The sequence below is a fragment of the Lepisosteus platostomus genome, chromosome 7, assembly GCF_059453375.1.
Source record: "Lepisosteus platostomus isolate fLepPlt1 chromosome 7, fLepPlt1.hap1, whole genome shotgun sequence".
Lineage (NCBI taxonomy): Eukaryota > Metazoa > Chordata > Actinopteri > Semionotiformes > Lepisosteidae > Lepisosteus > Lepisosteus platostomus.
This window is the reverse complement of record NC_142617.1, coordinates 20270001-20295327: the sequence shown is the minus strand read 5'-3', so window position 1 is coordinate 20295327 and position 25327 is coordinate 20270001. Positions and strand designations below refer to the sequence as shown.

General features: G+C 37.7%; 1 protein-coding gene across 2 annotated transcripts in view; it reads left to right on the top strand.

Annotated features, from left to right (window-relative positions):
* The window catches only part of LOC148658456 (uncharacterized), a 39941-nt gene that overhangs the window by 13593 nt on the left and 1021 nt on the right, over positions 1-25327 (top strand). The window contains exons 3-15 of one of the 2 annotated variants that reach the window (XM_088639661.1): positions 3996-4301; positions 6332-6625; positions 7566-7728; positions 10659-10822; positions 11423-11704; positions 11956-12237; positions 12802-13098; positions 13813-14097; positions 14328-14490; positions 16755-16918; positions 17144-17219; positions 23799-23832; positions 24239-25327. The exon at positions 24239-25327 is cut by the window's right edge and continues 1021 nt beyond it. In XM_088639661.1, coding sequence (XP_088495787.1) covers positions 3996-4301; positions 6332-6625; positions 7566-7728; positions 10659-10822; positions 11423-11704; positions 11956-12237; positions 12802-13098; positions 13813-14097; positions 14328-14490; positions 16755-16918; positions 17144-17219; positions 23799-23832; positions 24239-24403 — 2675 coding nt within the window. In that variant the 3' untranslated portion in view covers positions 24404-25327. The remainder of the gene's footprint in view (positions 1-3995; positions 4302-6331; positions 6626-7565; positions 7729-10658; positions 10823-11422; positions 11705-11955; positions 12238-12801; positions 13099-13812; positions 14098-14327; positions 14491-16754; positions 16919-17143; positions 17220-23798; positions 23833-24238) is intronic. The other variant, XM_088639662.1, reaches the window with a different exon arrangement.

The window sequence follows — 25327 nt, the reverse complement described above, 5'->3', positions numbered from 1 at the left end:
AATTGGCAGCTGTTGGAGAGGCCACCAGGAGCAGCTGGGATTTGGGAAGACTTCCTCCTCAGCCAGTGGCAGTATAGTGCACTGTAGTAGTAGTGTATCCCGACGTGAAGTCAATGTTTTTACTGCCTTAGTGTTTACCAATGAAAGCACAAGTCAGTGCCTCTGGGCACTGTTCCAACTAAAGGCCCCAGGAAACATCTGTACAGACTTCTGCTCTTTCACGTCATTCTGTTCCATCAGCTGAAGGTAGTACACTGATTTAGGCTGTCAAAGTCAAGACTTGTTGGGCTGGTAGGTGATGTGTTTCCCCAGACATGGCCTCTCTGCTTCCAAATCCATCTGAGACCTCATCTTCCACAATCAAGCCCGAGGACACACAGATCAGGGATATGTGTCAGCCAAACCATGTGCTGCTGTAGTCTTAGTCCATCTTGAACCTTAAGCTCTTCTAATCTTAACACTGACTGCAGCTGTATAGTGACCAACTGCGAATGACTGGGGCTGCCTGCTGTGCTTCCAGTAACTAACAGTATGCAAGCTTTTCCTTTGACCTGAGAACTAAAAGCTTTTATGGTTACAAATAAGAGGAAGCAGTTTGGTCTATCTAGCTTGTTAGGAATTTATGTTATCGTCTTCAACAACAATTGCTGGGTAGCTAACAGTCTTAGTCAGTGTCTAACACTGACATACATGCAGAGTTAATAGATCACGTTGATTAGACTGCTACTCTACCAACAGCCCATGCAAAGACATTCCTTATAGATTCTTTTGAAGGCGGTGGCAAAGGAGTGAGGAGTGTTCTCTGAACCTCCAACTATATACAGTGTCTTGAGAACATTTATAATATCTATATAGTACAGGCTCATATAAAATACACTGCACTTTCTTGTCGGACATCACTGAAATTCCCAAACAACAGTTACTATCATGTACAGTGTATAATCTATACCATTCCTCATGTCATCTTCTCCAGATCACAACCTATACAATACATGTACATACTCTTTAATAACCTACATACCTGTAGTAGTACATAACCTAAAGTATACAGTACATGACAAATGCAGTATCTACAGACCCAAAGTCTGAGTGTTGTATTTCTAGTGACCAGAGATTGTGACTGCTACAGTATTCAAAAAAGACCCGCCATAGTAGATACACTATATTAGAGCTCTTTGAAAACTGAAATACTCCTAATTAGCCTATATTAGCCTCGTGAAAGATATATAAGGTAATTTACACTTTCACAGTTTCCATTTGTTAGGAAATGAAGATCAAAAGTAACAAGATTAGTGAAGATAGCAAACTATGTTCGCCCCTTATTTTGAAAAATAAAATAAGTGCAAAAATCAGTTAAGAAGAAAACCCTTTATCTATGTTCCATAAAGGAAAGCTAACAGACAGTATGAGAATCAGTAGTAATTTTGCTTCTTCAGACAGCTTCACACCTGGCGGCAGGATGTGGTGTCTTTTCAGGCAGCAGATGTGCCCCCCACCATAACCACATGCACTGGGCAAACACGTTCTGCAAAAAACTCATATTGTAGAGGAAGTTTAAAGATCCTGTTGTTTTCTAAAATTTTCTGGTTGAAAGCTAAAATCCCTCAAACAGTTAAACCCCATTGCAGTACTGCAACGTGTCAAAATCTCTTGTTGTCCAGGTTCCACTTCATCACACTGTTTGCTCAGTGATATACAGCTTTTCATTTGCTTCAAAAGAGTAACTCATTCAGGCTTATACTACTGTAATGCTGACGTCTGTCTTTTTTCAGCTCCTAGACAGTAAGTCTAGACAACAAGTGATGCACTCATTAAAATAAAACAGTTTGATGTAATAACAGTTTTTGGTTTTCTCTGTGCTTTTACTAAATTGCTGCGAGAACATTATTCTAGAGAGAATGGAATTGACAGATTTTAAAATAATTCTCAAAAACAAACCTTTGCTCGCAAATTATGCTTAGCATTGCATTAGGCCCGAATTAGGCACCTATCAGTTCAGTGAAGCATAGGGCTGTAAAATGCATCTTTAATATTTATGGCTTGTAAATTGTGCTCTTGCTTTGTGACAAGCAACTTTGAGAGCAGGTTCAATGACCCATCAGTTTCTTCATTACAGAGATTCATTTACTTTAGAGCTGTATTCAAACCTCTTTTGTCAATTCCATGTGCTAAGAGACAAGCCTCAAATACAAAGTAACCAAATCTATGTATTTCAGCAGCACTTTCACATTGGTGATGTATTTCATGTAGAAAATGAACTCTGAATTTTGCTGTATCCATCGACAAAGGAGTGGTTCTGGAGAAAGACATTCAACATGTTTTATAGTAAGCGAGCTTTAGCACCACTCCTACATGAACAATGGCTTTTCTGAATTGATTTCCTTATATATCAGGTCTTTTTAAATAGATCAATAAGGGTGACCTGTCAAGAACCGAATTTCCATGGTCGTAGCTTATGAAGCTTGTCAACTGCCAAGAGAGAGAGAGTTAATGGCCTACTTCACATGTCATGTTTATATTAGTATTTCCAGTGCTTTGTGTGCTGAGTGAATCCTCTTCTGCCACTTACATCAACATCCTGAGGGCTTCCTTTGCCACACTCTCAACAGAGCTCCCAAGAACGTCCTCTCATAGTCAAGCTGGAGTCTCTCAGCCCTGTGGGTCCACACTGAAGTATCTGTAAATCAGTCCAGAAAAATTTGTTCTGAACTCACATGGGGAGAAGAGTTTCCTAACTTGGGAGTTTTAGATTTTTCTCTTTTAATTCTCATTTATTTATTCAATACAGACTTAACCTTTTAGCCTGCTTACAGTTATTCTTTGTGCAGTAGCTTACAATATCCTCCTCTTCTCTGAAGTCCCCATCCTTATTTACTATTAAAAATAAATGCTGTTAAGCACGTGGTCCTTAGATATGCTTACATTTAAAGTTGAGTGTTTTTGCCTTTAGTGTGTTTTAATTACATTCTTAAACCGACGAATGAAGTTACCATACGGGTCTTGAAAAGATCAACCTGTATAATCAGAAAAGCCATGATGAGTGAATAAGGTCAGAAGAAAGTGAGATCTTTAAAAAATTCCTCCACCTCCATCCAAAAGACAAGTTCATAACTGAAATAGGCCCCTATGTGATTTCAGAAAATGAAATCTTTGCTTGTTTGAGCTTTCTTTCACTTTCATGTCTTGATCTCCTTGAAGGGGAATTTAATACCTCATTGCTTGAGGAGCGGCTTTGCAATTACAAATATCCATGTTTACTGTGATCAGTTCCCAGAAGGGACAGAGGTGCTGTCCCAAACACAGAGAATGAAAAAATTGATCTGGAAAAAAAACCCAAAATACTATTTACTAATTTACCTTTTCTAGTCAATGTGCATGCATCATTTTGTGTAAACTATGAAGCTAATGTTACACAAAGAACCTATTTTTGGCAAGGAAGGATACCTGCCATTTCTGAAGTGCCATTCTGACAGTGAAAGCAGCTGAGTGAGGGACAGTCCCAGATTCAACATGCATAAAGAGATTGAAAAGCAGTTTGGTGAAACATGAAGTTGCTGTATTTAAAACCTGTTAACATAAAAAAGATATGAAAAGCATTACAAAGTAAAAATAAACACTTGTTTCTGCATTTTCTAAGCAGAAACAAGCACTTTGATTAAAAATAGTTCTAATGTTACATAAATACAAATAAAGACATATTGTATGTTCATCAGCTCTAACTATACTAGTATTTTTTTTCAGGGAGTATTTTTCAAAGCTTCACCAGGTTTGTAAACTACATTGGCTTCCAGTTTTCTTGAAAACTGTCAAATGTAACATAAGACAACATATACTTAGGAAATATTTGTTCAAAATAATTTTTTACAAGAGTCAAAAAAAGTGGAGCAAATCGATTTGTGTGTCCACAATGAGAGCTCAGTCAAGAACTGCTTGTGAAAGAGCAAAAGATTGTAAGTAATGGCAACTGAATGACAAAACTCTTTATCTCTTAAAAGTTCGACCAGAACTCAGCATTGTGTCCATGGGACAAGAGGACGAGGGATTGGATTATCAGTCAGTCATGTGTTCGGCCTCCAATTCCAAACCAGCAGCCAGCATCTCCTGGATGATATCTGGTGATGCCCCTAGCAATGTCACTTCCATCACCTCCACCACAGTGACACACCCAAATGGCACTGTGACCCAGACCAGTGTGCACAAGTTTCCCACCTATCTGCAAAAGGAGGAGTTTGTGAGTTGCATGGTGGAACACCCAGCTTTTGCCGAGGTTGTGAAGATGAAAACAAACGTGTACACCTATGGTAAGTATTATTTTAAGTGCCTACCTGCAGAACTGAACAAGGCTAAAAGCTGTAATCTGGAGCTATAAGATAAAATAAGCTACCGTATAAGCATGAAAAAAATAAATCTGTAGGAAAATAGCTCCTTAGGCGTTATTGTACAAAGCCAAGATACAAAATAACCAATCTCATTTTGGCCTTCTAGGCAGCATTAGGACACAGACAAGAAAATGTAATGTGTTTATGTCAATTCTGAACAAAAGCATTAAAACAGATCTTTACTTTTCAACATGTCCAAGCACCAGAAACTTAACCTTAATTGCAAACACAGCTGCACTCAATATTTGTTTCAAAAAGCATGTTTTTATCTTTTTACAGGTCTAAATAACAAATAGTATCTTTATTTGTTTAGTAAAGCACATACATTTAACCACAAATCACAGACATATTCATATCATTCTGTCTAAGCAAACAAATATCTACAGTATACAGTACTGTATATACAACAGTATACAGTATGAACAACATAAACAATGTATACAGTACATATGAGGAGTCCAGAAACAATCAAATCAATGCATTATTTCAGCATTTTGATTTTAAAGTTTCAAAAATTATATCAAATGTGTCTCCCTGTATTCTAAAAGCATGTTGTCATCCACATTGTAAAAAAATAACAAGAGAAAAGGCTCAGTTTGCTCCAGAGCAAGGCAAGCATTTTCATGTGGTGAACACAACATCTGAAAATGAGATCATACAGGTGTGTATGTGCAATAATTTGTAACTACGTGATGAGATGGGGCACAGGAGTCAGGAACACTGTCCTTGCACAGATGAATAGTTAAATCCCTGCTACCAGCTTGCAGTACTCCTGACCCATGAATACCTCTGGAAACCCTCCCATGGTTTTTATTTTTGTCTTTAGAAAATAAACTTTAAAAAAATGATCCCATGTGAATACCTCCTGTTTGTGCCTGTGACAATGGACTACCAGCTGTGAAGCAGTCAATACTGGGAGGAACTTGCACCCACAGCCAGGCAGCATTGGAACACATGACGTACAGTAGAAGCCATCAGGAAGTTGCCCCATGGGTCTTATGGGAGTTGTAGTTCTTAAAGCACTTTGAGAAGCCACCTTTAAAGGCGCTATATAAAATAAAGTTTATAATAATAATAATAATAATAATAATTATTATTATTATTATTATTGTTATTATTATTGTTATTATTAAACCAAATGCCGTGTCTGTGAGATTTAGCCAGTTTTCATACCCAGCTCCCCTGTGATTGATTTTAACTAGTGAGCAGTAAAGTATTAGCTACTGCATGACATGAATAAGTAGAAAGACACTGCTACATTTTTTTCACTTGGTTCCCTGACCAGGAAAACTACAGTAGCTTAGCTCAACATAATCGAAAGTTAACAATATTGGAGATTCTCAGAATTCAGAAGAAGAAGCCTGAAGAAGGTTCCACAGCCAAAATATTGTCTTTTCTTCTCTTTTTAGCATGGAATAAACCTTGTATTAAACTTTGTTCCTATGCAGCATGTCATTAATCCCAAGTGGAGAAAAAGATACCCTGCCCACAAGCCCTCTTTAATGACCAAACTCTCAGATACCTTGTTACCCTCTCGGTAGTGCATCTCTGTCAATAGGATGAGGTCTGACTAGAGTTTCTGCACCTCCTGCAGAGAGTTTCCTAGGGTCACCTCAGTGACTTGAATGACAGAATGTGAAACCAATATCCTTCTGTGACCTACAAATCCAAAAAACAAAATTTGTTATTAAGTATCCTCAAAGTTAATAACAAACTACTCTGTCAAAGAGGACTTCGGACCAGTTTAAGAACACGGAGATGGGGGTCCTAAATGAAAAGGAAATGCAGTGAGAGACAAAAATGCAAGACTTTACATGAAGAGTATTAGTTGTTTAGAAAGCCTAAGCTGAATCTCAGTTAACTTTCAAAAAATGCCCACAATTTCTGACACTTCATTTCTTAAGTTTGTTCTTAACCAATAAATGTATTCGACCATGGTCTTTTTCCCAAAGCTGTCCCAAACATGACTATTGAAACTCACAACGTTCGTGAAAACGGAATTGAATACAAAGAAGTGAAATGCACGGCAGCTGCAGGCAGACCGGCTGCAAATATTACATGGGTGCTGCCAGGCAACAGCTCTGGAGACATCAGAAACACCACTGAAAAGGACAACAACACGAAGACAGTTACCAGCAGGTACCGGTTTCTCCCTTACCTGCATGAAGGGGAGGAAATCTCATGTGTCATTCGCCACCCCACGCTCTCTGTTCCAGTGGTGAAGACAGCATCCCTGCCAGCATATCGTAAGTACACAATCCACATCTGTGGGCTTTCCAAATAAAGACCTGTTAATCCATTAATCCATTCCATTTGTGGAAAATATACAGTATAGTAATAACCAAACCAATAATATTATGACTATTTGATTAATTTTGCATGATGGTTGGCACTGCTGAGTCCCATCTCATGGGTCCTGAGTTCAGTTCTGACTTGAAGATCCTTCTGCGTGACGTTTGCACGTTTACTCCATGTTCTGAGACAAAGGGCATTAGCTGCTTTTAAAGTTTAAGCTTTAACATTTCCTTATAGTACCAATTTTAACTTTTCATATGATTTTGGTGTACAGGTAGGTGATTGAACAATTGTAAATACATGGATGTTTCAAAACTTTGAGGAATACTAAAGGTTAGTAGAGGAATCACCAAATACCTCTTAATGAACTGTAAAAATGAGGACAGGCATAGACGTATTTGACCCCAGTCTCTGTTACACCACTGTGATTTCATATGTTATACTAATGTATATGTGGCTAAATTAAATATTAAGAGTCAACGTGACTTTATGTACATGTATACTAATTAATTAGTCATGATAAAGACTTGAAAACCAGTTTCAATTTTTAATCAACCTTTGCAGAAAATACATATTAAGAGCTTTAGTCTCCTTTGACCTTAATTAAAACACAGTTTCAAAAGCTTTTTTTCTCCAGTGAGCTGTTTGCAGTTCAAAGCACATCATACACACGCTTGCTTTTGAAGCAGCACTCTTCGGCTTTTAAAAGTTCATTCAACCTACGTCAATCTACAAACACCAAATAACATACAGTAGGACAAAAGAAACAGTTGGCGTACATTCATTAGAGGTTGAATTGTGAAATTAATATTTCTACAGAACTGTGAATTTTTCCCGGGATGTCCATGACAACCTTGACATATTCTGATATTCCTAATCTCACCCTTACAGACCTGTCCTCCATACGGGTTCTGAATGGGGAGAGGACAGACAGAACAGTGGACATGGGGATACAGGCCTTGTGGAGAGTGCTTCTAGAAACAGGCCAGTACAACCAGAGCATTGTACTGGAAGTGTCTGGGAACGTTCCACATTATGAAGTGAAGTGCATCAAGTGAGGACTATTATTATTATTATTATTATAATTACATTTCTAACTGCTTTTTCCAATTCAGGACAGTGGAGGAGCTGAAGCCTATTCCAGCAGGATACAGGCATGAGACAGGATACATCTCTGACAGGATCCCAGTCCATCACAGGGCACACACAAAGACACAGACATGCACACACTTACTCCATAGGCAATGTTCACAGATACCCATTAACCTATCTGTATATATTTGGGGTGTGGGAGGAAGTCAGTGCACCATGAGGAAAATCACACAAACATGGGAAGAACAATACAAATTCCATGCAGATAGTATCCTAGTAATTGAACCCATAGTTAATTGACTTGTGGGAAAATTGTCCCAAGTGTGAGAGTGTGCATGTTTGTGTCTGTGTTTTGTCATGGACTAGCATAATGTGCAGGGAATATCCCGCCCTGTGCCTTTTGTTTGCCGGGACATTAAAAACATAGAATATACTGTAAATCAAGGCATGTTACATTACAATTGTAGATGCACAAATAAGAACTTCTCTAGAATATTTTGAGTGTGCTTTTTTATTGCAACAGAGAAATAAATATTGCTGTGTTGCAAGACGTGGACTTTAATTATTATTTCAAATACATCAAAGGCATTTGCAAAGTTATTCCAATTAACTTGTGAAATATGAAGCATATTTTCAAAACATCTTTTTTTTCACCTCAGAAATATCACTAAACTACTCCCTGTGCTATCGCTACTGTACCTTTGGCCGAAAAGCTGATCAACACATTTGTGTTTTCTCGAATTGACTACTGCTGTAATGCTCTTCTCGCTGGGGTATTTAAATCTACTTTGAACAAACTGCAGTATGTCCAAAATTCAGCAGCTAGAATCCTGACCAGGTCTAGTGCAAGTGATCACATTACTCCTATCCTGAAGTCCTTGCACTGGCTTCCTGTCAAATTCCATGGGGACTTTAAAATCCTCATGCTCACCTATAAGGCTCTGCATAGCTTGGTTCCTCAGTACCTGTCTGAACTATTATCACCCTACTCCCCACCTCGCAAACTTTGCTTTTCTAATTCTGGTCTCCTAACTGTCCCCCAAGCCCGTCTACATTGTATGGGTTAAAAGGCCTTCTCCTGTTATGCCCCCAAGCTCTGGAACTCTCTGCCCAAGGATATTAGAAAGTCACCTTTTCTAAACTCCAAATCCAGACTCAAAACCTTCTTCTTTAGAAGATCCTTTTCTTACAGTAACTGGTTCCATTTTTCATCCCTCTGCTTTTCTTGGTACCACCATCCATGGTCTCCTCTGTATATTGTAATTGTGTTTTATCTTGTGTATTCTTTTTGTTTATTGTTGTTGTCATTCTGTAAAGCGCATTGAGAAGCCACCTTTAAAGGTGCTTTATAAAATTAAGTTTATTATTATTATTTCTCATTTTTATAGCTATGGTGTCTAACACTGGAACGCTGTGCTATGAATGTTTTTTTTTATTTGCACCTTTTCAAAGTAATTAAAATGGTTAGTTAAGACTAACTAGAGTCTGCATGTTCTCCCTGGGTTTCCATGGGTTTCCTTTGTGAGTTGCTTTTTCCAGTCTGTCCTGTGTGTGTTTGTGTGTGTGCTCCCTACAATGAACTGGTTTCCAACCCAGGGTGTGGCCCCTCACTTGTGCCCAGTCCTTCTGGGAGGTTAACTGAGACACTTCGCAGGAATTAACTGTTTTCTGACAACATTCGGAGGAATCTGTTCTATCTGTTAGCTTGGATTCTTGTGCTGCACATCAGATGTACTTATCACCTTGTCATGACATAGAAAATGACCGTTCTGTGCTGAAAAAAAAAAAAAAAAAAACAGAAGTAAGAGATAAGGATCTGCTCTTCCCTTGTACACTCATCTGTTATCTCTTGTGAACCCCATCCTTTCACCGTCCCTTCCTGTAAACACCAAGTGATCTTATCTTCAAATTAACGCTCACAAAACAAGTAATATAAAAAAAACACTTGTCCTTGTTTCCAGAGGAGGATTGAAAACATTTTGTGCCATGCAGCATTACTTTTCCAGATGGAAATAGACCACTGTATGAAAATACACTAATTTAACTGTATAAAACATGCGGTTTGTCCTATTTGGCACTGCTTGCTTAATGTGTTTTTAAACTTAAAAAATAATTGTACTTAATTCCCAATTACCAACATAAATTGTCAGACTGCCTTGAAATTAATTTGACCCAAATGCATAACCCTGATTAATGCTGAAAGTGGTTTTAATGTAGTTTGGTTAAAACTGTTGCTGATTGAAAGATATTGGGTCTTAAAAACACATCTAAGCATATACAAAAAAGCTCAATGGCATGGCTAGTTAAGCTTCTTTTTCAAATTATACCGTATTATATTTCTATAAATCTGAATGTTTCTTTGACCACCAATTGCACTTTTCAAAATTATATATCTTTATGACATTATTATATATAATAATTATTGAAAATATTCAAAATAATCATGCATTTATATGTGTTTTTAATGAACAAACTGTAGACAGAATTGTCTGAAGTTACAAAAATATTTATACAATATTTGAGGGTTCAGCTGCTCATTGTTTTCTGTAAAATATTTTATAGGGGGGGGGGGTAATTGTGAGATAATTAGGACAACATATTTGAAGAAGCTTAAATGGCTACCCAGGCTTGGGAAACAACATGCATTGGACACTTTCTAATTTTGTATATTAGCTAACATACTGTATGGACACAAGACACTGCACTGACATGTAATTAATCATTAAACATATTTTCCAATAGTTGATGTCCATAAGTTAAACAAATTGCTTGTCAATGTTTATAACATAATTGTAATTATATATCCTCCGGAATTTCCTGTGCCCATTCTCTGGTTCCTCTAATTCAGAAGATCCATTAGGGTAACACAATTTGTGTTCTTTTTTCCCCTAGAGAAAACAGTTATTTTCCTACAGACATGGAAGTGGGGAACAGCACTCTGTGGATTAGGGGACCTGTGGGGAAGAACCATGCAGGAATTTACAGGTGTCAGGCTACTTACTACAACCATCGAGTATCTGTTCAGTTGGAAATAGAGGTTACTTCATTCCAGCCAGGTATTTAACTTCCTGTCACAGTTGTTTTTGACACAATCTTTCTTTTTTTTCCAAATCTGATTCCAAAGGCTAGTTGTACATATAATAATAATTGTATCATTACATCACTTAACCCTTACAACAAGTAACACGCAGACGTCACAAGTACCCCATAAGGGTTCAATAAGAGTTTTGTTTTCTCAGGAAAGTTGGTCTTTTCCTCTCAAACATCAGCTCCATTCTGCTTTTTGAGTGAATCATTTTGTTGTTTGTTCATTCTTTTGTTTGCTGATTTATACATCTTTTACGTTCTGTATAATGCTATATTTTTTACATACTGTATGCCTTGCTTTCTTTTGCCATCTCATGTCTTTATCTTCCTGAAGAAGAAGTGATCCTGTCAGGCCCCTGTATAATCAGCTTTGGTATTCACACTACACTTCAAAGGCAAACAGCCTAAACAAGTACTTTCAGCTACAATTTTAGCTTCAGAAGAAACAATGCATTTGGTAATCTGTCTAAAAGTCCTTGGTAGCTACATACAGTATGACACAAGCTCTTATGATAGCAGTCATTTATTTAATTTTCATTTAAAGGCATTTTTTCCTCCCTTGGTTACAGTACCTCCTAGCATCTGGGCTGTGATGTCAGACAGGACGGATCACAAAGTAATTGAGTGTTCAGCCCTGAACAGCATTCCTGCAGCCAACATCTCTTGGCTGCTGCCAGACAGCCTCACTGGCCACGTATCGTACAACAGCATGGACAACAATGGAACGCAGTCAGTAAAGGCATTTCTTCAGATCCCAGCATGCTTGCACAAGGAGCACACCATCACATGTGAGATCGAGCACCCAGCCCTCAAGCAGAAAGAGATGAGAAATATCACTGTTCCCCCATGCTGTGAGTACAAACCAACAGTCACACCTGCCATCATACATAAGTTTGTTTTTTAATGTTGTCTAAGCAGTCATGTGAGCTAAAATATGATAATAAAGAAGACGATGCCAATTTTAGCTTCAGTAGAAATTGTTCTGTAGTTGGTTATCTGTCTAAAAGTCCTTGGTAGATACAAACTGTATGACAAAGGCTCTTATGATAGCAGATGTTTATTTTGTTTGTATTTATAATAATTTTTCCTCCCTCGGTTATAGTACCTCCCAGCATCTGGACTGTGATGTCAGACAGGACGGATCACAAAGTAATTGAGTGTTCAGCCCTGAACAGCATTCCGGCAGCCAACATCTCTTGGCTGCTACCAGACAGCCTCACTGGCCACGTCTCATACAATAGCACGGACAACAATGGAACGCAGTCAGTAAAGGCGTTTCTTCAGATCCCAGCATGCTTGCACAAGGAGCACACCATCACATGTGAGATCGAGCACCCAGCCCTCAAACAGAAAGAGATGAGAAATATCACTGTTCCCCCATGCTGTGAGTACAAACCAACAATCACACCTCCTATCACAAATATATTTTTTAATTTTGTAAATATTTGAATAATGCTTTTTTTTCCAAAAAACTTTATCCTATCATTAAACTACACTGTACCTTTTTTCTGGTCATGTGACATGAATGCAGTATGTAGAAAAATTAAATTGCCTGACATTTGGTTTTCACACCTCAAGCTTAACGTACAATTAGTGTAGCAGGCGATGTGTGGTTTGGACTTTGGCTATTGTGTACTCAAACCTGTAAGAGAACTATGTCAGTTTTGGCTTGTGGGGGACGTGACAAATGTCTCATAACACTGCAGGTGACAATATTTAACTAAACAATATCACAAATGCCTTGGAAAGAAAACAGACAAGGTGTATTGGGAAAAAAAGAAGTGGTCATGTCCAGTAATGATTGGAAAGAGCTTGAATCTGACATAAATAAAGGCTTATCAGTTTAAAAAAAGTAGTAAAGCATGTCTAGTTAAACTGGTGAATGTAGCTTTCTGTTTTGAGTTGTCTGTTACTGCTGAGATTACTTTATGTATGTTTCTCTTTGAAGTTGCCCCCTATATTACTGTACAGACCGGTAAAGCTTGTGAAAAAGGAAGAGAGTACACAACTGTGGAGTGCATAGCAATTACCAGCAAACCAGCTGCCAATATCTCCTGGACTCAGGTGAAGAACAGCACTGAAGAATTCAGAACAGGACACGTCACTCATCAGAATGGCACAGAGACAGTCAGCAGCACCTTTCGCGTTCCCACGCACTTACTCTCTGGACAAGATATAGTCTGTGTGGTAGAGCACCCTGCCCTTCTTACTGTAGAAAGAAGAACGATACGCCTACCATCAACAAGTAAGCAGAAATCACTGGTGTCATCAATTCAGAATATGAATCTTTTGTTATCTGTGATTGGTGCTTCACACGCAGAGAAATTATACAAATTATGTAAATAAAAGGAAGACTGCTCCACTACAATTTTATGCGATAAGACAGGAATATACCTTCAGCTCTTTTGATATAGTACACCTTAAAACTGGAAATTTGCTGAGGTTGCTCCTGTCCTTTTAAGGGGTTGATGGAATTATCTCATAAAATGCTGTGCTATATACAGTAGGATGCATATCTGGACATGGGGGCAGCTACACTGTACCAAGACAGACAAAATTAAGTGTACAGCAATCACAATCAATACACAATCAAGATCATAATCAATATAATAATTGCTAAACACATTCACAAAGAATGAGGTATTTCATTATTTAATATAGGTTACCGTTACAATTAACCCTTTTCTGCTAATATCATAAAGAGGCTTTAGCTAGTCCTAGTCTATGGTACAAGAGAAATTCTAAATAGTTCACAGGAGCACTTTGTTTCAAACAGAGCTTTTGGTTTAGGAATTGAAGAATATTAGTTCAGTGCCTTTGTATTTAACACATATTTGTATTTAACATTATACTCTTTAAACTCCTCCACTCATACAGTACATGTCTGCACCCTAAATCCTAAAGTGTACCCTAAGTTTTCTGTTCAGGTTTCAATAACTCCCTGAATTTTTATCTTCAGCTTCCCCGGCAATTAAAGTCTTTTTGCTCACCCTGAAAAACACACCACGAATGCTGGCTATATGCGAGTATGTCGGGAGTCTGGATGTGAACATTACTTGGCTCCTGCCAGGGAACAACACAGGTAACATGAGCTTCACATCTACGTGTGAGAATGGAATGATCAAAGCCAGCAGTACCTATGAGTTTCCGTTCGCATTACATGAAGGGCAGAACCTGACCTGTCAGGTAGAACAAGGAGAGCACCTTTCTGCTGAGAGAAGAGCCATAAGTGTTCCCCAATACTGTGAGTACACCTTACCTACTGTATGTCAAATTATTTTTTTCTTTTTAAGGTTTCCTCACATCATGTCCTCCTAACTGACAACATGCAACAAAAAAACTCAAACTACTTATACACTTAATGTGTAAGAGATATGAAGCTATTAATATGGATGTGCCAGTATGTCACACAGATTACATGTGTTTTTTATTACTGCCAATAACCAGTGTTATTTTTATGTGTTATTTGCACAGACATTTCATCCATCAAAGTATTAAATAAAAGCACAACATTTCCCAGTATTCATGGTGCAGATCCTGCTGATTACAGAATCATGTTGAAGACAGGCCAACAGAACCAAAAAGTTGTACTAAAAGTAAATGGGAATGTGACAACCTATCAGTTATGCTGCACCAGGTAAGCTCATGCCATTTGTTTGACTACCATGAGAAAAGCAAATAACTAAAAGAGCTCAGAGATGCTTCTTCATTGCATTACAATTCAGGCCTGGGCTTGGGATGAATCTTGTTGATCCATTGATCATCTCGTTTTCTTTAAAGAACAACAAAACAAATTAAATATACCATACACCTGTAATGTAATTTGAATATTTCCATGTCGGTACTTTACTGGCTTTAAAAAGATAATACAGGCTGAGCCTTATCACTGTGCAGAACTCTCCTATACTAATGTGCTGTAGCAGTAAAGTGATTTAATATCACTAATCATTCATATTTAGCCTGTCAAGATTCTAAATGCAAATGAAAATTAATCATGAGTTCTACTAAAAACAAATATTTCACATACTCTTGCCGTGCTAAGTACAAAATTATTTTTGATGACATTTTTAAAGCAGCCCTATTTAAAAATATTTTGCAAATTTCACCTCTCATTCAAAACACACTCAACATATATATACTCCATTGAATTATGTCACATTCCTGCTATCCCACAGTCCCATTTTGCAATATGCACCAAAGTATGTCAGATGGAATTGAATAGGCCTTTGTGCAATTGCTCCTCTAGCTTGTGAGTCGTCCTCAAATATTCAATTTATTTAGTGTCAGTAAAAGCAAAAATCGCATGGATTCAGTTTGCATAGGGTCTGGTTTATGCAGGGCCAAAATAAGGGATCTATCTGAAGTAATGTCAAAGTGAATCTTTGTGATAGTGTATCATAAACATCAGAAAGTGTCTTGTTCTCACAGTGAACAGTTTTTCAATTGAGTTCAGGGATACCACTTTTAGAGCATAACGTTCTTCACATTCTTAAACTCACAGAAAAACCTTTGCTTCTAGCTTCAGACCTACAGTATGAGGGCTGGATGAATAAAAAATCTTAAATGTTTAGTTTAATTTTATTGACTTGAGTGAAAGCAACATAATGTCTATCACGTGGTATCAAACTAAACAACATCTGACATCAGCGCAGCTCTGCCAATGAAGATTTCAGTGCCTGAGGCTTTGAGCTGTAACCACAAAATTAATTTCACTTAAGATTCGAGCAGCCTCTGGTAATGAATGCAATTCATTCAAAACCAATAAACCTTTTAACTTCATACACTAGAAATAAATTACGTTGGACACATCTTACACAGCTGCATGTATTTATTGTTTTAAAAATGCTTGTAGCTAGGGACTCTATTAAATAGCTTGTCATGAAACTATCATTAGCAACAATGAAATTATTAGGCACCTCAGAATCAGGTGTGTTTTGTATTATTTATTTATTTGTGTGCTCTTTTCATTTGGTGGCAATTAAAAAGCTTTAGCAAAAGAAATCCCAAACAGTATTTTCAAATACTGGGAGTTTATTTCTCCTTCCCAGCTTCGCCTCCTTCTATAAGGAGTTAAAAATTAACAGAACACATTGATCTTGTCTCATTTAAGAATGAGTCCTGCATGTTCACTTACAGTTGGTTCAAATGAATAAACTGTATAAATTGTTCACTTACAATGTCCAAGTCTTTTACTTCAATTATAATCTTGCCAAGGGCATTATACTCCAACATCCAGGTAAAAACGTTTTTGACAAACTAAATGTTACTGTTACCACCCCAGCCATAAAAACGTAATAACAGTACATGGCTTTAAAAAAACATCCCTGCATAAAAAACAGTTTCAAAAGTGGAAGTTCAAATAAAGTATTAAGGAATTTTTGAATTTACATAAATTTAGTGCAGTCTATTACAATATATACTAATAGTACAAAACAGCTTTGTCTTTCATTAGGAAAAGCAAATTAATCCTGAATAGTGTAAAAATCTTAGAAAGTTTTGATCAGTAATCAATACTTATTCGTATAGTTCTTAAATTTTAGTCACTCTAGTCACTATTGTTTTAACTTCCTCCCCAAAAAGACACTTCAAATTAATGTGCACAGCTTCTTTTTGGGTCTGTCTTCTATTTTCAGCTTGCTCTGTATTCTGAGCTTCAGTTTTGTTGGGAGTGTTAACTTTCCAGCTTAATACGTTGCATGGTTCAATGATCTCTCGGGTGCCTCTTTATTGCAGAATTCCCAAATTCGATTCTCCCAACCCAACCATGTATGTTGTACATGCCCTTGCTTTAATGATGGAAAACTTTGATAATTTGAGGAGAAGTGAGCCTGTATTTCATTTTAAAATGTCTTTCACTCTCTGGTGGTTCTTATTTTCAATGCTACTGTATGTAAAATATAGGGATGGCAGCTCTGCCAAGCAGAAAGTCGTGGGGAACGCCCTTATCTTCGAGGGAGAAGTCACAAAAGAGCAGGCCGGACTGTACATCTGTGAGGCTGCATACCACAATCACAGAGCATCTGTACGGATTGAAGTGGAAATTGCATCAGAAGACATGCTGTTCTGTGAGTTGTTGGCTTTGTTATATAAGACTTTATAATATAAGACTTTTACCACACATCTATGTTTTTTGCCAAGAACATTTATGGAAAACTCTTCATTTTCATTAGACTCTAATTATACTCTTGGTCATGGTGATGATAAAACAGAAAAGGTCCTGTATACCTAGATAACAAAGCTCCAGATTTATGTGAGTAAAATTGCCTTTTTTTGTTGTTGACATTTTGCAGGGAAGTACATCTTGATCTTGGTCTCCTCAGCGGCTGCTCTCGTCATCATTGTCTCTCTGTTTCTGCTCATCCTCTGGTGAGTTAGAAATCAAATCTACCGCAAAGGTGCCAGGTACACCAGAGTAGTAAAGGTTCTGCCAGTGTTCAGATAAACAGGAAACCCTTATCAGCTCCATCTTTAACCATATAGACTACAATTCATAAACAGGAAAGACTGAGGGTAGGAGAGTCACGTACTGTAACGACTACAGTATAAATGATCATTCAATTAGTAATAAAGACAAATTTCAGTACTGTACAGTGCCTGGAAGGATTTATTTTATATTTCATGTTTTCTCTTGTATTTTATTCACAAAGGACAATTGTTCATCACTCACTCAGTAAGGACATGTCAAGTTTGTGGTCACTCTTGAAGTAGTCCTCAATTGCAAAGAGGCGATTTTATTTTTTTGTTTCACATTTGTGCTGCGTTTCCCAAACCATGAGCCATTGGGGATCTTCTTCTCTCTTTTCACTAATCCTGAGTTTATAGTACAAGGTCATCATTGCAAACATGAAACCATCACACTGCTTTGCCAAGGTGGGTCCTGTTGGAGTCTCCAGATGTTTGGCATAGGATTGACAGGAAGTGAAGCAAATGTCCTCTTTAACCCACTGCCTGATGGGGCCCATCAGTAGTGTTGAAATTTCTCTAGTTTTTACTCCATCTTTAATGAATCTGTTAAGTCTGTGCTATTAATCAGGCATTTAGATAAAAGGATGAAGCTTAGTCCAGTATTCTGTTTAAAAAGAATCCTTTTGAGGTTGTTGTGGGAAATTCTTCATCAGAGGAGAAGGACACAGTCTTATGCAGATTCAGTTTTATTCAGCTCAATTAGTCCGACAACACGCGCTGGGTCTGCCCCACAGAAATGACAAACTGCAAGGGTTTCCCAGCTCTTATATACAGTCAGAAGAAAGTTTGTTTCATGATCTGAGTGTTTGTCATGTTCTTTGATATGTAATTACCTCTTGTCCTACTCTGTCTTGCTCTAGGTTCTGTCCTTTGATATGCAGCAGACATTGGTCTGCTTTATCTTGTTTGTGGGAGTTGTTCTTGTCTTTTGTTTTGTAGTGTTGTCACTGGGGTTGCTAAAGCAAGTCAGCTTTATGGCATCTTAGCGTAACTTTTGGTGAAGGCTAAATTAACAGACCCCATCAACACCTCTCACAATGTGCTTAAGTGGTGTTTGTGATGCTGGATAAGTGAGATACAGTATATACATGTCCCACTTCAAGGTCCACTGAGAGATTAGATTCAGGGTGGGAGAGGCAGAAGAGGGTTACAAGGTGAAAACTATACAGAATGTATGCTGTGAGCCTGAAGTCCACTCTCAAAACATTGTAAAACTGCAGTCAAAGAGAACCCTTGTCTCTAAATGTGTAAGGTGTGTGACACATTTGTGTAGGAGGAAACTGATGTTGTGATTTTGTCAATGTCCATTTGAAGAGCAAAACTACTAACAACATGGTCAAATTTTCTGTATTGTAGAGAGCTAGAATTCCTTGAAAAAGAATAAAACATAGTAGTTGTCTGTCCCTATTTGAGTATTTGATTTTTATGTAATTCTTAAATTATTAAGAGCCCTGTAATTGAAAAAACACATGTGACCAGCAGTGTTTTGGGAGGGACACACCCCTGCATAATTTAAGGATCACACTTAAAACATCTGTTTCAAGGAATACAAATAAAGAAACACTGCATAGTTATAAAGTTTAAGACCAGAGATAACCACCTTTTTAGTAATGATTTAGAGGGTTTCAATCATATTTCTATATACTGTACATAATAGATTACTTCTAAATTGATCAGCAAATAACATTTCCTTAATTTCCTAACACTGAAGATGACCTCTGAGTCCACTGGACAGTGGCCTTCTATGCCCAAGATTGAGCACCCTTTGTGTGGAGCTTTGTGAAAGGTGAAATTAAAGGTGAATCAGTTAAATATTCTGCAATATGAAATTAAAGACAATGCTCTTGGATTAAACGTTCTGTATGAACAAACAAATCAGATTAAAAAAAACACCCAGTCTTTTGATATCATGAGTGATCTGAATCTATTTTGGTCAATGTCTTAGCTCAAAACTTACAAGTGTGAATCAGTCATGTACTTTGTGAACGTGGTTTTCAGACTTGCATTGTGGTCAGACCTCTGCCTTTTTCACTCTAGTACTACGCAACACAAACAAAATTTCACATTTCACTCTTATCTGCAATATCAAGCACTACTTTACCAAACATACACATTTCATATCTCACTCTCTTATCTGCAATATCACATGCTACTCAACATGAACACATTTCATATCTCACTCTCTTTTCTGCAGTATCAAACACTATTCAACACAAACATTTCATACAGTATCTCACTCTCATATCTGCAACATCAAACACTATTCAACATATACACATTTTACATCTCATACTTTTAATTACAATATCAAACACTATTCATTACAAATTTCACAAATCACTCTCCAAGCTACTCAATACAGATTTTATATCTCACTCTCTTAACTACAGTATAAAACTACTCAACACTTTTAGACTTTTAACTACTTTTTAGACTTTTAAATCACTCTCCAAGCTACTCAACACAGATTTCATATCTCACTCTCTTAACTACAGTATCAAACTATTCAACACTTTTAGACTTTTAACTACAATATCAGTTTTACTTAAAAGTAAATGCACTATAAGTGAAAATCTCAGGACACTTACAATATAATTTGTAAAATAAGTGCTGTGTCCTCATAAGACAAATATGCTTTTTCACTCCTCTGTAACACATTGGTGGGCATTTCTCTAATGAAACTACAGTGTCAGTGTCAAAGTCAGTGACCACACTAATTTCACATAGTGCAGATTTAATTACTCCCTGAGGTTCTGAAAATATTGTACATGTATAACAGGCAGGTGTTGTTCCATTAGCATTTCACCCACATGAACCATATTTATAGAAAAATGAATGGCAGTGACTTCTGATAGACTATTGGGTTATCCAATTCATCAGAAGAACAGTATAAATCATCCATTCATTTACCCATTACAGGATTGAAGTTGAAGCCTAATCTGGTAAACAACAGGCACAAGGCAGGATATACTCTGGAGTAATCACACCCACACACAGACACAAACACACACACACTCCTGGAGAAAACCCACATGAACACAGGGAGAACACACAAACACCAAACAGAAAGCATTCATTTACATGTTGACTCATTGAAGTACAGTAGTGAGATAAATATTAAATTAACATCTAGTCATAGAATTTAAAGGCATCGGGTTTTTAATAATATGTGATTTATGTATGGGCTGTGTATATTTTAAAGTATCCATGTGCAGTAACATGTATAACAGATTGGAGTGATTGGAAGGTTTTAAATACTTTGCGGACGTTGACCATTTTACCAAAGCAGAAGGCCAAAAAATAATTTCTGTTGTAGTCTAATACAGTGATAATGGTATTATAAAAAACAAGGAACAGCAAACATACTTACAAATCAGCAGCAGAAATACAGCATGCTTCATGGTGCAATTAACATTTTCAAATATTGAGGAGGTGTGAGAGTGAAGATCTGTTAATTAACAAATTTGCCAAATACAAAATCTGAGCCTCTCTCTTCTAAAGCCCTTGATTCTTACAAAAAATAACATCAGTTCAAATATAAATGTCTATTCCAGAACCGTCTGAAGCACAGCAGGTGTGTTGTTAGGGTTCCCACAGGACACCATCACTCCCTGGTATACTGTATGCACATTTATCAAGCAGTGTATCAAATACTTGCCATGTGATAGGCACTGCACACCTGTGCTTCTTAATTACTCCATCTCCTCACCAGGCATTAAGATAAGCCTACAATTTGTGCCAGACACAGAAAGTACTGAGATATCCAAATTAATCTAATGAGGTGGAGGTGCAAAATTGTTGTCTTCTGTTGGTTGAATTCAAACACAGGGGTTTGTGTACTGTTGCACCTGTTGCAGCCACTCCAGAATTTACCAATTGATTTTGTTGGGCATCAGATCCACAGTATCCTAGAAGACTCCAGGTTTTAACAGCCCACTTAGTATCTTACTTCTTCTGTGCTGTCTGAATAAACTGACTTCCGTTGTTCAAATGCAGAATGCGTGAGAAGAGTATATATGTAACTAATGGTGAATGTGCATGAGTGTAAATAAGATAATATCTTGTCAGACACTCGATCACTCTCCACCTGTTAACCTTTGGCAAATAAATGCTATCTAATGGAGCTGTACAAAGTCTTGTGTGTGTACTGATTTGGTGTTGAAGGTTTATTAAACTGAAATCAAGCTGAGCCAGGCTGCCTTTGTGCCGATGTGTTGCCACAAGGTGGAAGAGAAATAATCTATTGGCTAATGTGATTGGAGTTGACTGTGAAACGGAAGCTCGGTTTTCCCAAGGGATGAGCTGCTTTCGCATTAGCCTCGGAGTGGAGTTTCCATCATATGGGCAGGTGCTGTGATTGACGGCATGTGTGCGAACGCAAATGGCAAGACATGGATGTAATGAGCCTGATAATGTTTTGTCTGGCCACTTAGAAAGGAGATTAATGTCTTGTTGAAATTGAGCTGCATTAACATTCAGAATCTAACAGCCACTTAGACTTTGTCACTAGTGTTTCAGTCAATACTGCCCCCCCCCCCCCCGGGATGACTCATGGTATAACTGCAGTATCACTCACTGAAGGTACCACACTCCAACAATCAGTGGACTGAACAGCACGCACAAGCAACACAGAGTGGGTATCAGTGTTACCCAGGGTCACAAAACAGCAGGGTTTACAAGCCTGATTATATCACCGCCTGATTTAAACCTGAAAAAGTGAAAAGAGTAAAAATGAAAATTGTTAAATTACCTCATTAAGAAGTCGATAGAATGAAAACCAGAAGATCTGGTATAAGTTGTGCAAGAATTGAAAGGTGTTGATGATGCAAAAGAAATGCAGCACAAATAGCACTGAGAAAGACATTGCTGAATATTCCTCAGTTTAATTCCTGCTTTAATAACATTTTGGTAATCTCACAAGACATTCATGAAGAAGTTTTGTTTTTAAATAATTTTTCAATTCTTCTGCCTTTTCTACTAAATGAAAAATAGTCCAGCTGGAAATTTGGCCTGGCACAGATTTACAGCCTTGGCAGTGCCAGTTCCTTCTTACCCACACAATCCCCACAGCCCACACTTTTCTGTGCCACCTTCAATTCATCCCCAGGGGCTCAAGGCATGTACATGTTCTACAGCTCTTCCTGACAAAGTAATTCAATTGAACTTAATAAACTGCTTGGACCCCCAAGATCCAGAGTCTAGCATCTTAGTTTTGATAACTGTTATTAGTACTTTCCTTTGCTCCAAATATTTTTTTTCAAACATTTGCATTCCCATCATCCATCATTCTTCCATTTTCTAAGATCTTCATCAAATTCAGGGTCACATCCTGGCAAGCAATGTGTGCAAGGTGTGATACACCCTGGACAGGACACCAGTCCATTTGAATGGCACACAAAGGCACAAACACTTACAGTACATTGGGCCAGTTTTCCCAGAAGCCAATTAACTTACAAGCATGTTTTTGAACTGTGGAAGAAAACTGGAGCACCTAGAGGAAACCCTTGCAAATATTGAGAGAACGTGCAAATTCCAGTCAGATAGGTGCCCCAAGGATGAAATTAAACCCAGGGCCTTGAGATGCCCACATTCAGATCAATCATATTTTAATTTTAACCAGATACGCAATATGGCACAGAGGTTTTTGTAGAAATTTGCACAGACTTTGGTACTTTTCACATTCCAGAGAGTCCCCTGTCTTGAATAGCTGCATTCAGAGGTGTGCAGAAAGGCATTAAAACTGTGAGTGAAAATGGCCTTTTGATATCTCAACAGCCAGCAGGCTGTATTTATTCTCTGCTACTTTTGTGTTGCATTCCAAAGACTGAGACTGAAATAAAAAATACGGTTGCCAAGGTAACTTTTGTAAGAATGCGCTGTGGTCAAGGTACAAACAAGTGTTTGCTGCTAGTGAAGGAATCAGTAAAATGGAAAAACGTTAAGGGAGAGTTCTTAAATAAAGTCGTTGTATGAGGGGAAGATATGCAGCTTTATTAGGTCAAATACTGTACCTTCCACATGCACTCTTATAAAATATGATAGTTGCATGTCAAGAACATTGTAGGTAAAGGAGGAAGTATTTAATTGTTGCCCCTGAGCAAATGATTCTGAATGCTGATTTTGAGCCAGGTTAAATGAGCATGGTCATTTGCTGAGTGTGTGCCCAGCCACCACACAGACACATGCTCATTCAGAAAAGCACATCTTCAGAGCCTGTCTATCCTTTCCCAGACAGTTTCTGTGAAAGATTAAGTTCAGTTGCCCTTTTCCACATCCTTATCAATTTCTTTTTCAAACTGAAATAAGATATTTTCTACATTGCATTGTCATGATTAAGATTAGAGTAGGGATGTTGAAGAAGGAGAGTGCCAAATTCACAAGAACCATTAGAAGATAAGGAAGGCTCTTTGTTAAAATACTTGTGTTTGGAATGATACAAAAACATAATACTTATAATTTCATTTGTCTTTGGCTTTGCAGCAAAAAAGCTGGACAAGATCTTTCTACTGCTAAGGTAATCTTTTTGTTTTGTTTTTCTCTTTTCAATTTATAATTTCCAGACCAGGTCTGGTGTCAGAGCCCTAGCAGTGACAGTGCCCTGACAAGGGATGTACTGTATCTGAGCTGGCCTTGTTGGGGTTCCAGTGGCAGAGAAAGGGGGATGCATCCCTCTCTATAGTGAAATATAGTCATGGGGTAACTCCCCCCTTCACTATTGCACACACCTATGGATACTGAAGGGGAGCCCAAGTGGGACCAAAAATATTTGAAGGTGACTCCAAAATGCAAATTAATCCTTAATAACAACATGAACCTTGGCCTATATAACTCATCTGTGTTCCAGACTGACAACTGCATACTTTGTGTAATATAGAAAGTCTTTTTTAGCTTTCTTCACTCTTTTCATTGTTTTTACTCAGAACACTTCCAACCCAAAAACAGGAGATTTAATGGAGGAACTGACTTCTCTCGTGCATGACCCAAAGTCGCCAGAGTTACTCAAGAGCCCAGCCAAAGGAAATGGGGAGGAATACGCAGAGCTGGTGATGTACAACATTGTCATTGATATCAAGACAACAGTCTGAACACCCAACCAAGGCTGGCTACTACAGACTGCTTCTCTTGTGCGGGCTACTTAGATTATAGGTACTGTATCTCCCGTGAAGGTTTGACACAAGGTTTAATCATTGAGCAAGGATGAAGGGGTTATTTGAAAGAAATCAACTGAATGAACAAATTTCTCTTAGAGAAGCAAGTGGCCTTATTGAGGGGTCTGTGAGGGGATCTTTAAACCCTTGATTAGTGCTTCATTGTCTGCTTATGTTTTAATGAAGATGGCATCATAAGGAGCAGTTTAGAAATTAGAATAAGAAATAAAAATGATAAATATAATGCAATATTAATATAAGTAACGGTGTCTCAGTTTGTGAATTTTGATTTTACTTAAAATAAGACATTTTAGAGAGTATTTTACAAAGGTTAAAAAGTCTATGTTTGGAAACAAACAAGTAGAAAATTAGGCCTCATGCTAAAAGGTCAGTTGTGTGCTTGAGTGCTTAAGGTCATATCTCTCTGTACATCTCTCCTGAACGACTGATCCATACTTCACATATTACTTGTCTGATTTCCAATTACATGCCATTTTGGTAATACTGTATGTTGTGTTGTGATCCACAGTTTTGAATGGACAGTTTTGTTTGTAGAACGTGTACAAGAACCCGTCTTAAAAGCTACATATTCAGTTAACCTGGTCAATATGGTCACAGTAAGTACCAGATGATGGCTGAGTATTACAGTACCACTCGTGTCTCTTGGTACAGATTCTGCTTAATATGCAATGAAGTCTTTATTAATAAGTACAGTAGGTGATTGAAAGGGTGCACTAAAAAAACTTTTACAAAGACACAGAATACTGAAACACTGAGGAAACAGAGATTACCATGGAGAAAAACTGCGAATCAAAAGATTGATTTAGTCATTTTCAGATTACTTGGAACACCCACTGTACA